At 42.7% G+C, this 12,786-nt stretch overlaps 2 protein-coding genes across 5 annotated transcripts in view; both read left to right on the forward strand.

Annotated features, from left to right (window-relative positions):
- LOC138963662 (receptor-type tyrosine-protein phosphatase epsilon-like) overlaps positions 1-8,559 on the forward strand; it is a 28,912-nt gene extending 20,353 nt beyond the window's left edge. Inside the window, exons 19-22 of the mRNA XM_070335508.1 lie at positions 5,835-5,963; positions 6,296-6,429; positions 6,859-6,994; positions 8,081-8,559. Of these exons, the coding sequence (XP_070191609.1) occupies positions 5,835-5,963; positions 6,296-6,429; positions 6,859-6,994; positions 8,081-8,161 (480 nt within the window). The 3' untranslated portion in view covers positions 8,162-8,559. The remainder of the gene's footprint in view (positions 1-5,834; positions 5,964-6,295; positions 6,430-6,858; positions 6,995-8,080) is intronic.
- LOC138964183 (receptor-type tyrosine-protein phosphatase mu-like) overlaps positions 1-12,786 on the forward strand; it is a 315,123-nt gene that overhangs the window by 95,575 nt on the left and 206,762 nt on the right. The gene's annotated exons all lie outside the window — the stretch shown is intronic.

Consider the following 12,786-nt stretch of genomic DNA (forward strand, 5'->3'; position numbering starts at 1 on the left):
TACTTTCCCACAAAGTACAAATAAGTCAACCACATGCAACACACAAAACTGAACCAAAGCTCAGCAACGGTAGCGTTTCCTAACATTACCCCCAACACCAGAAGAAATTTACCTAATTTCTTTCAATCATTGAAACGCTACCTGTACACATATTATGTATACATAACAGATTGAAATCCAGGTATGTACATTAGTCTGTTGGAGAATGAACACAGTTTTACTCACATACTCGGCTGAGAAAATCTGCTCCAACATTGTCTGAACCTTTGATCGATTCCACTCGCATATCAAAGTTCTGCAAGTACATCACCCACCTCATGATACGATTATTCACAAACTTCGCAGAGTTCAGGTAGGTGAGGGGTTTGTGATCAGTCTGAAGCACGAATTTCACCCCTTGGAGGTAGAGTTCAAATTTCTTGATTCCCCACACGATGGCTAAACACTCTTTCTCCATGGTCGAGTAGTTCTTCTCGGCTCCTGACAGCTTCTTGCTGGCATAGCTGACCGGAAACGGTTTACCTCCATGTTCTTGCATCAGCATGGCGCCGATCCCTTCGTCCGATGCGTCTGTACGCAAGATGAACTCTTTGGCAGTATCAGGAAGGCGTAGCACCGGGTCTCGTGACATCAGGTCGCGCACGGTCTGGTATGCCTTCTCCTGAGCTGGTCCCCAGAGTATTCGGTTGGGGCATCCTTTCCGGGTCATGTCCGACAAAGGCGCCGTTATGGCGGCGAAGTTTGGAATGAACTCTCTGTAGTTCCCAGCCAATCCAAGGAAGGATCGCACCTGCTTCTTGGTTTCAGGACGTGGCGCATTGAGGATCTTGGTGACGTTTTCCAACAAAAGCCCCTTTTGACCTTCCTTCAGTGAATGACCTATGAAGTCAACGTTGTCGGTCCCCAAAATGCACTTGCTGGGTCTCACGGTCAGATTAGCTTTTGTCAGGCGGGAAAACAGTTCCCTCAAAGTCTCCAGATGCTCCGCAAAGGTCTCCGTGTGGACTAGCAGATCATCCCAGTAGTACACAACATTCTTCATTCCTTTGAGCATTTTTCGCATTCCCCTCGTAAGGGTAGCACCACTGTTCACCATGCCAAAAGGCATCCGCAGGCACTCATACGTTCCGTCTGGAGTTGCAAAGGCGGTCTTTGGTATGTCCTCTTCGCGCACAGGAATTTGCCAATATCCCTTGCTGAGATCGATCTTTGAGAAGATCTTACTGCCAGTCAACCGTCGGAACAGATCAGCCGCCGTCGGCATTGGTTCAGGGTCAAACACGGTGATCTTATTCACTTTCCTGAAGTCAATGCATACCCTGTTTGTGCCGTCTTTCTTCTTGACAACAACAACGGGAGATGAGTAAGGGGATGATGACTCACGGATGACCCCCATCTTCAACATGTTGTCGATGTCCTTCTTCAAGGATTCCCGAGCCTGAAACGGGATAGGGTATGGTTTTGACCGAACAGGAACGTCAGATGTGAGGTGGACTTCATGTTCGACCAAGGACGTAGAGCCTGGAACATCAGAGAACCTATGGGTGAAGTCGCCCATAAAATCATGCAGCTCCTTCTGCTGATCTTCTGTCAGGTCAGGTCCTAGCTTGACGTCATCCAATCCCTCTTTCTTGTGGAGGTCTCCCAACTCCAGTAGTTCCTCGCCGTCGAACTCGTCTAGTTCGGCTGGTTCTTCCACACTTGCTGCGACCTGTACTGCTTCCGGAGGTCTCTCCACATACAGTTTCAGGAGGTTAGCGTGGTAGATCTTGGACTTCTTGCCGACATTCACCTTGTAGTCGTTGATCCCTACCACGGCCTCAACCTCGTATGGGCCTTTCCACTGCATCAGTAGTTTGTTGTGATCAGTGGGAAGCAGTATCAGCACTTTGTTACCTGGTGTAAACTTCCTGTTTACGGCTTTGCGGTCGTAGTAGTGCTTTCCACTATCCTGAGACTTTCTCAAGTTTTCTCTAGCAATCTCGAGAGTCTCCTCCAGTTTCTCTCGCAACTCAAACACGTACTGGTAACTGTTCTTCACTTCAGGTGTGTCCACATCTTTCGTCCACAATTCCTTTAGTATTTGCATCGGGCCTCTCACGGTCCGCCCGTACATCAGCTCGAACGGGGAGAATCCAGTGGACTCTTGTGGCACCTCCCTGTATGCAAACAGCAAGGCATTGATGTAGCGATGCCACTGCCTTGGCTGCTCACTGCATAGTTTCTTCAGCGTGGACTTCAGCGTCGCATTGAATTTTTCGACCAGCCCATTGCACATCGGGTGATAGGGTGTCGTAGTCAAGTGACGAATGCTCAGCAGCCTGTTGACCTCTTCCATGCATTCAGAAACAAACTGTGTCCCCAGGTCTGTGAGGATCTCTTCAGGAACCCCAATTCTGCTGAAAATGTCCACAAGTGCCTCGGCAACAGTCTCGGTGTCAATTTTCTTCAGAGGCACGGCTTCTGGGTACCTGGTTGCATAGTCTACCAGGGTCAGTACCCAACGATGACCCTCTTCACTTGGCGGTTTGATCTCGCCGATGAGGTCAATGGCCACCCTCTTGAAAGGTCGGTCGATCAAAGGCATCTTCTGCAACGGCACTTTCGGGACCCTTCCTTGAGGTATGGTTTTCTGGCAAATATCGCACGATCGGCAGAATCGAGTCACATCTGCATGCAGTCCTGGCCAGTAAAACGCAGCCTGGATTCTGTCCGATGTCTTCTTGACACCCAGGTGACCTCCCATAATAGAGTCGTGGGCCACCTCCATCACCTGGCGCCTAAGTGGTTGAGGCACCAGAACTTGACGTAATGGCTTCCCACCGTTGACTCTCGGGTGCTGGAACACTCTGTACAGGATCTTGGCCTTTACTTCAAAGTGCACAGTGCCTTCGCCCTTAGTCATCTCCTTGACAGGACGACTCCTGTACGTTGTTAAAGTCGAAACAGCTTCCTGTAGCTGAATCAGCCGATTCCTGTCCACGACAGCAGTTGCAGAACTGTTGGTGACCCTGAGTGGCGTAGTTGTTTTGTCCTTCTTCGCCTGGGCTCTGGTCGTCACAGCGCTTACAACCTGCGGCTGGTCGCGGCGATGCACAGTTGCTCTGTCATCTCGTAACAGTTCGCTGATATCTTCATTCGCGAATGGCAGTGGGTCTTCCTCCTCAGCAGCAGGCTGAGCTGAGCCCATTCTCCATTCGAAATCAGGGTCATCAGGACGTCTCGCACCCCCAATGTTCCCAATTAGTAGATCGTACAAGGGCTTCTTCAGGCAGACGGCCTCAACTTCTCCGGTGAAGTATGGAGTATCAATCTGGATTTTTACCACTGGTGCCTTCACGCATTTGCTGTCAGCCATGAGCGTCCACTTGAAGTCACCAGTGAACTTCTCTGTTGGCACCAGATCCTCTTTGACGATGACCCCATTGCAGCCCGAATCTCTGAGAACAGTCACTTCCTGCTTCTCAACAAATCCCTTCGACACGGGCATGTTCGACACTGACACAGCTGCGCTGGCGACGACAGAGATTGACTTGCCATTGGCGAGTAGAAGCTGGCCATCAGATAGACATTCTTCCACGTCCGATGGTGTATCCACTTGCTCGGCAGCCCTTGGGAGTATGACGCTGCTCGCACATACTTGTTGGTTCGAGCCACTCATTTGCCTCTTGTTGTCGTAATATCTCCGTCGATGTTCTTGCGCTTTGTCATTGACATGTCCGTTATTTTTCTTTTGGGGACAGTTGGCGACTCGGTGGCCCTTGGCATTGCAAAGGAAACACGTTATGTTCTGCCCTTCATTGGATGATGGTGCGGACTCAGTTTGTCCCTTGGCAGGTTGGTTTCCCTGGTTCCCGCTCTTCTGGAAAGGTTTCGATGACTTTGACGTCCCCAGGGTCCTTCCATGAGCAATGAGATAACGCTCAGCAGCATCAGTAATGTCCTTCAAACCCCGCAGTTTTTGCTCTTCCAAGCGGGTCGCCAGGTCCTTCGGGCAGGCATTAAGGAACTGCTCCTTCACGATCAAGTCCCGCAGACTCTCGTATGACTGCTCTTCACCTGATAACTCCACCCACTTCTGCAGGTATGACGACAGGCGCTCCACAAACTGGCTCGGTGTCTCTCCAGACAATGGCTGGCATTCGCGGAAGCGTTGACGGTAGCCCCTTTCAGTGAAGTTGTAGCAACGCAACAGAGCTTCCTTCAGTACATCATAGTCTCTGGCGTCATCATTTGAGAGTCTAGTGTAGACCTCAAGTGCCGCCCCAGTCAAATGTGCGCTGAGTTGAATCGCCCAGTCGTCGCGCTGCCATCTAGCACTCTCAGCGAACCTCTCGAATCTTGCAAGGTAGCAGTCGATCTGGTCCTTCCCGTCAGCGAATGCTGGAAGTTTCGGTGCCCTGTGTAGCATTTGCTGCTGGTTATCTCTTTGGCGTGGTGCCTCGTGCTGATTTTGAACACGCACCATTTTTGTCTGAAGCTCTAAGCGCTTCATCTCCATTTTTATCTGGAGCTCTAAGCGTTTCAGCTCCATTTGCTTTTCTTCACGCTGCGCTTGTCTTTCTTCACGCTGTGCTTCTCTTTCTTCACGCTCACGCTGCGCTTGTCTTTCTTTATCTTCACGCTGCGCTTGTCTTTCTTCACGCTCACGCTGCGCTTGTCTTTCTTTTTCTTCTCGCTCACGCTGCGCTTGTCTTTTAGTCCCAGTTCAATTCCTTTTCCCCAGAACTCAGCCATTCTGGTCTTTTCCGGTGCGTTCGTCTGTATTCTTTCACAGCCACGAACGTAGACGAATGTAGTCTTCTAAAAGAACACAGTCTCTACTGCACCTCCGATGCTTCTCTCGTCGCTGTTCACCTTCGTAGACGCAGGCTGCCACCCTCCTCGTCTAACGTGACGGCGCACTCTGCTCACGATACTTACACGACGTACCCCAGTCGTATTTCGTAGTATTAATGCACTAGCTCCGCGACGAAGTCCGTCTCGTCCAAACGGCAGCTAACCTCTGTAATCCCGATACACTCCGGCGTCGCTCACCGTACCGAGCTGCGGCGATTACCAAACTCTTCACCAGTCACACCGAATCCACGGTTCTGTAGTCTCAATACTGATCCCTCAGGATACACCCGATTGATGGCTACCTCCTGTGACTGTCTTGACGCTAGTCCTTGTTGCTGGAAAACCCTTGGCGTTAAACGTAGATCCTTGGCTTGGCCCCCAATTGTTACACGACACTTGAGATTGCCACAAGTTCTCAAACGTCGTATAGTTGTGTTCTTTTATTCTACGTCGCCCGTCTTCGCAGCAACAGAAAACAACTCGTCAAATTGAGTTCGAGGATTTATTCAGCATTCAATACATACAACTGCACAACGTAGCAGAACTCAAATAGAAGCTTTTTTACATACAAATCGCGCTGGCATATATAGTAAATACTCAATCTCGAGAATATTCCAGACCGAACATGATACAACTACATTATATGCGAACCGCCCATGGACTAGAATGGTGACGTTCTCTGTGACGTACATCAAAAGGTGCCGACGCCCTTAATCCGATCGAACGCCACGAACTCACACTAAATCAGCATGGTAAACAACTTGTTTTGACAGGACTAGAAAGTTCACCTGCATTCTCGTCCAAGCATAAATATTGTGTTTACAAAATATAATATCGGTACTTTCCCACAAAGTACAAATAAGTCAACCACATGCAACACACAAAACTGAACCAAAGCTCAGCAACGGTAGCGTTTCCTAACAGATACAGTTTTGGAATCACAAGTTGCTTTATCATGAAGAAAATGTGCAAATACAGCTTGATCATCATTGCAGGAAAAGAGCTGTTACTGGCCCCGTGAAGAGAACGATCCACTCTCGTTTGGACCTTTCATAATCCGTCTGAATTCACGATCAACCCTAAGGAAGCATATCACGCGGTACACCCTGTCTCTTCAGTATCAGGTATTATCTGTGCCTACAATTGCGTGCCTATGTAAAAGGGTATTTGCTTTTAAACTGGTGCTGTTGCTGCATTGGGCTGTTGTTAATGCTGTGTATAAGACACAGATCTGGAAAGCCAGGAAAAGTAGGATAACGGGTTCCGGGAGGATTGGGGAGTTTGTAGAGTGTTCTTTAAAGGAAGATACATTGAATCATCATTTTTTTCAACCACACTGAGGCATGAAAGCGAATTCTATTGTAGAGTTTTTGTTTTTCTGTTGTAATTGCTGACTTTCTTTTTTTCAAATCTTAGTGATCAATAAGGTAGTTCAGAGTAAATGTCTTCAACACAGGGACAAGCAAGTCCAAGGAGTGTTGAGCTGCTACACTACAGTGACTGGAAGGGTGACCTACCGGGCAGTGTTGAGGACCTTGTTCATCTCGTGGTCACAGTGCTGTCTGCAAGTCCTATCCTCTTTCAGTGCAGGTCAGCCTTCTATTCTTAAGATTTGTCCTTTGTCTCACACATAAAAGTTTTATTTTTGGTTCAGCTTCAGTCGAACCATGTGCAAAAACACAACAACAAACCTTTCTCTTAACAGAGTATAAGCCCCAAAGCATGAGGACCAAAATGCGTGATTAAACAGTAACAGAAACAACACAAACGACACGTATAACTCTTGCTATCTACAGGTTGGTAATTATTCGGGAAAAAACAATCATGTGCCTCTCAATATCTAACCAACAATCATCAGTACTAGCCAAAAAGATTGGAATGACAAAGTAAAGGGGTTTTCGAAGCTGATCTCAAAACTTTGGCAAAGTTTGTTTGATAATGTTTATAATTGATGTTAGACATGTTGTTCTTTAAGATTCATTTTGTTAAATTATGTTAAACTATATATTTGGAACACAGTGACGGTGCCACAAAAAGTGGACTGCTCCATGCCATTTGTGATGTCATCCGTCGAATGACGTCCGAAGGGAATATTGACGCGTACATGTCTGTCAGACACATCCAGATTGTCCGACCACAGTGCTTGATGTCCAAGGTAGGAGAGTGTATGAATGGTTAATGTAACACTTTTCATGAGCGGGATGAGCAACACACAAAAAACAACATATGAGTGCACTCGATTACAAAGTAACTGTGTCTTCCAATATAGAGATATTTCTTTTGAGTATGAAGTTTGGTTCCAGAGTCTGTTCTCTTTACGTCTTATTCATTATCCAAGAACAGTGGTGTCAAGGTGGTATATGTATCTCAAAATCTATGTACTCATTTAAGAACTATTCACCAGGACAGTTCACTTCAATCGTTTTCTATTTTTAACAGTGAAACAATCTTTCCGTAAATAACATAAGATTTCAATTAGCTGGAATTAAGCAAAGCCTTTAGACTTGTTCGATTACTTTTTGTACTATCAAGAGAACAAAATCACATATTTTCACAGAATCATTTAGGAAACTATCGCAATCAGGAACACGATGCTGTTCACATGCAATGCAAGAGTAACACATAGCAGGCATAGACTGCTGATGCATACAGTGACAGTGTCAGCCGTAGCAATACAATATGTTTTTCTATTAGGGCTTTATTATGGACTGTGAACTCAATAAATGTTAAAAGAATTGCAAAGAATAGTTAAGGGATCTTGAAAGTTGAGACAAGAAAAATGCATAGAATTGGTACTACACACATAGTACTATCTTGGTTCGAAACTATTATGTATGCAAGATATTAAGATCAATCTAAAAATAATGTTGATCAATGCTTTTTATCAAGCCCTTCTCATCTATCTGTTATCACGATTGGCATAACAATATACGTACAGCATTACCAAGGCAGAGGTGACAGTCATTATAAGCATTTGTCTTTGTTTATTTCGCGTTTTACTACATACAGAAGCTATGATAAATGTTGTATCATTCTGGTTTTTTTTAATGATGGATCGTTGGCTTGGTATGACCTTTTGACTGGAAATAGTGTTCTGATGACTTCATATTCAAAAACAGCTTTGCACAGCATAAATCATAACCTAGGCTGAATTTCTTAAAAAGCCAGTGTTGCTTGAAAAACATCGTACGACGAACAGTTCATTTGGCTTGTAATTCATCACACTTCTTCATTATTGCAGGTGCAGTATCGGTTCATCTACCGAGCGGTGCAAGAATACAAGAAGAGGAATGATGTGTACGCCAACGCATCACTGTTGTAGGAACACAAGAAACAAAAATATTCTTGTTGACATTGCTATAAATCTATAAGAATACAATAGCGTTCAGTTCGTTTTAACCTAGCCTCCCATACACAGTTGGAGAGTGGAAGGGGACCAGGACATGCACAGATTATAAGTATGATCAAGTAAAAGTTAAACACCAATATTAGAAATGTTGGTCGAAGTAAGCGGATCAGCCACCTTTGGTCAGCTGTTCTATTTTTAATACCAAAAAGCCGTGGGTTTTTTTTTTTACAGTTGGTCAAATCCTAATTTCTCCGTCAGCCTATCAACGCAGATGAGTGTTAGACACGCGGCTGTATAGTTTTTTTTAATAATTATATTATGTTAACATTTCACATCTGTTACTCGCGTTTGGAATAAAATCAAGCACACTTTTACACTGTTATTCTGCTGTGGTGGTAAAGACAAAATCTGATCAATTTGTGCTCTTTTCATGTTGTGGTATCTGTATCAAAACTGTCTTTAGTCAGTGAGAGTAGCAGATGGAATGTACACCCTTTCCTTGTGTTCCAACGTCATATATTGTATAACATTGCTTTATTTTCTTAGATTTAACATGTATTGTTGTTCTGTTGTGTTAAATTTACTGTGCTGTTAAAGGGAAATACTTTCATCATTTGTCATCGGTACCAGAATGTACAGTCAGGAAAGAATTACGGATGACGTGTTTTCACCTTTTCCTTGTGTACTGCAGGAATGTCGGTTTTCTGAAGCAAAACCGTGTGTGAAACCGCTTCTTTTTAAATGTAATTAGGTGTGTATCCATTCGTTGTGTATCGATAGATTTTCATTTGGGGAAAACAGATAATAACTCTGCATTGTCAAAGTCACAAAGTATGAGAGCGACATAACTTGGTACCATAGCATGCTTGCAATACTGTGTTGAAGGAGGTTCATTTCGATTCATAAAACAACCACACTCATGGATTATATATTGATTTGCATGTATTCAGGCGTATAGCTGCTATGCTAAATGCGTCATGCGTGGGTTTTCCAAACCAGAGATGTAGTTTATCAGCAGGTAAAAGTTGTGTACTTTTGAATCGCAGGAAAGTTGTTCCCATAAGCCATAACTGAAACCCCATGAGCTATCGATGATTTCGGATGGTTACTTGGTGAATAACGTTCGATTTCCGGGTGAATAACATGAATAAACACCCCTTGTAATTTACAGATGGCAAGACGCGGGGGAAGAATAAAATTAGATGAAGTATGACCAGGAATGAAGGGCATGTTTATCTGAAATTGCCAGAACGTGGCATGTTCTTGACGACTTAGACTTAACCTAAAAGACATGTGATATCTTCTGAAGTATAATCAGAGAACCTAATTCTATTAGCATAACATACTTGTGCTTAGCCTAAATTTACCCAAACGCAAGGAGCTTCACTTGACTTAAGAACTTACAAATGCTTGGTTAAGGTAATATTATTTATTTATTTATTTGGGAGATTTATATAGCGCTTGACGTTCTCTAAGCGCTTTACATATTAATTTCTGCCGTGTGAGATGGAATGTTTTACACAATATATCACGCATTCACATCGGCAAGTAAATCTCAAGCCATTACGGCGAATATTTACTTTTCACGGCCTATTATTCCAAGTCACACGGGTATTTGGTGGACATTTTTTTTTTATCTATGCCTATACAATTTTGCCAGGAAAGACCCTTTTGTCAATCGTGGGATCTTTAACGTGCACACCCCCAATGTAGTGTACACGAAGGGACCTCGGTTTTTCGTCTCATCCGAAAGACTAGCACTTGAACCCACCACCTGGGCTAGGAAAGGGGGAAGAAAATTGCTCGCTCTTTACGGAGGGCACCTAGGATGTTCCCGTTTGGTGAGCGTTTAAATGGAAGGGTGTTTGTACTGTGGGTAAAAGCCTGACAGTATCTGTGCTGGTTTACAGGAGGCTTACTGTGCCTTTAATGCAAGAACAATTGTGCTTTTTTTTTCTTTTTACAAAACTCTGGCTTAAACTGGTACCTGAATGCTTTCTCCGCACCCATTTACAAATGTGTGTGTGTGTGTGTGTGTTTGTGTGTGTATGTGCGTGTGTGTGTGTGTGTGTGTGTGTGTGTGCGTGCGTGCGTGCGTGTGTGTGGCTATGTGTGTGGGGCTATTGTTGTTTAAAATTTAAGCTGAATGTTTTCTTAACATGGGATCATTATTTGCTTCAAATGTTAGAAATTATCTATTAACCACCTTTTTAAATACTCACACCCCTCCTCCATTTGCTGCGTCTTTTCCATCACGTTTTCTTCCTCACTGTCAGTATCAGCAACATCAGTTTTGACCGTTTGGCTTTTGTATACAATGCTTGAATAAAGATCAAAAAGTCTGGTATATTTCTCGTGCTATTACCTTATCTTTCCTGTCGTGTCATAGACACAGTCTTTACTACACACACACAGATACACACACAGATATACACATACACATACACATACACTCACACGCAGAGGGCAGATATAGTCTGGTACCAAAAGCCTGTCACACACACACACACACATACACTCACACGCAGAGGGCAGATACAGTCTGCTACCAAAAGCCTGTCAAAATTCCATCCTTGCATGTTATAGCTAGCCTCCCATTGAGTGTGTGCGGGCGTATGTGTGTGTGAGCGAGTGCGCGTGTGTACGCTTAGGTGCGCGTGTATATGCCCTGGTATGTGTGCGTGTGTGTGTTTATTCATGCGTGTAAGTGTTTTTGTGTGTGTATGTAAGTGTGTGTCAGTTAAAAAACCATCCGTGCATGTTTAAGCCTACGAGCATCTCCCACTGAGATATTGATAACACGGGAAGGCTTCCTGCAGGGGAGAATAAGATAAATAAGTGAATTGAATAAAAACAAGGATTTTTCTTCAGCTGCTGTTACAGTAATGCTTTGCAGACATGCCTAATAGCTTATCAAAATCCTGTGTTTTCAATAAGTAGTGCGTATGTTTATATGTGCTTGTAAGTCCGTATGTGCGCGTTTGTGTGCAATGTTTGTATGTGTACGTGATAGAAAGATGTAAAGTAAGGTTTTTCGTTTACCCCAATACCATATATGTTCTCGTACACGTGCAGTCATTTTGTAGAGTAGGACATCATTTCATGTCACAACGACATGACTTTTGCCTGGCTGGGGTGGAGAAAAAAACACACAACATGACGACCAAAAAAATGCTAATCCTTTTACATAAATCCTGAGTGACCCATACGGTAAGAAACATGAAGATTCAATTAGCAGTCCGTAAAATACTGCTTCTATTCAAAGAGAAAGGGCAGGTAAAGGTGTGTCAATTTACATATTTCATTCGGTGCCACAGTCGGCCCAATTCGCTGCGTGTCAGTTTGTGTGAATAGAATAGAATAGAATAGAATAGAATAGAATTTATTGTCATCAACCCTTAAGGATATTGACACAAGTTGTACAATAACTGAATGGATAAATAATGTACAAATTATTTCATTCAATATTGAAACAATTAAAAACAAAGGCTCCAAGCAATTTTTGAATTTTTTCGTCTTTTTTAAATAACAGATCGCTTGGTTTCCTTAAGTTACAGTTTGATACTTCTTCTTCTACTAACTTTTTTCTAATATTGTTAAATTTCTTGCAATTGTCTAGAAAATGTAGCTCATCTTCAATTACATTACATGTATTACAGAGGCGATTCTCTCGCAATATTCCTCTATGACGCCCAGTCTCAATTTTTAAAGAATGTGTGCTTGTTCTTAATTTTGCTAGAGCTTTTCTATGATTTATATTTGAAATATAAATTAAATAGGCTTGTATTGTGTATCGTTCTGTAATTAGTGAATAAAACTCAAGTCTTGAACATTTTTCAGATTTTTTGTTTTTCCAAAATAAAACGTATTCATTCATAATTTTTTGTTGTATAGCAAATTGTAATTTATTAGCATTAAATGTAAATTGGTTTTTCCAAACATGCTCAAATCCTACAAGTGATAATAATTGTTTAATAAATTGCAACCATGGACTTGTTTTAGAGCTAGATATCATCAAACTGTATAAATGATGTAATAAAGACTGTTGATTTGAATCTAAGATATGTCCCCAAAATCCTATGACTTGTGATATCATCTTTATACTTAGTGGAAATCTTCCCAACTCTCCTAAAACTGGAAGCCACATTGCTTTCTTGTGTACTCCTAAAATAAATCTACAAAATTTTATATGTGTAGATTCACTTCGACATTTATTTGATAAGCAATTCTCAAAAACTGAATGAAGATTTGAGATATCTTTCTTGTTAGTAAAATTATATGGAAACCAAACCTCAGCTCCATATGTTAAAATTGGATGTACTAACATGTCAAATAGATGTAGTATAGTTTCTGTCTGAACATTTTCATTTATAAATGCTTTACGAAGATAATACGCTGCTTTGTTACCTTGCTTATTCAAATGATCTTGCGTTAAATCAAAATTACCATTTTTATGAAATATTACGCCCAGATATTTATATTGATCTGTTACTTGTATTATGTCCTCACCACATTTGAATGTATTACTTATCTTGGTTTCTGTACGACAAAAAGGTATAATCGTAAGTTTTTTCCGTGTTAATTATTAGTCCCCATTG

The sequence above is a fragment of the Littorina saxatilis genome, linkage group LG4, assembly GCF_037325665.1.
Source record: "Littorina saxatilis isolate snail1 linkage group LG4, US_GU_Lsax_2.0, whole genome shotgun sequence".
Taxonomy (NCBI): domain Eukaryota; kingdom Metazoa; phylum Mollusca; class Gastropoda; order Littorinimorpha; family Littorinidae; genus Littorina; species Littorina saxatilis.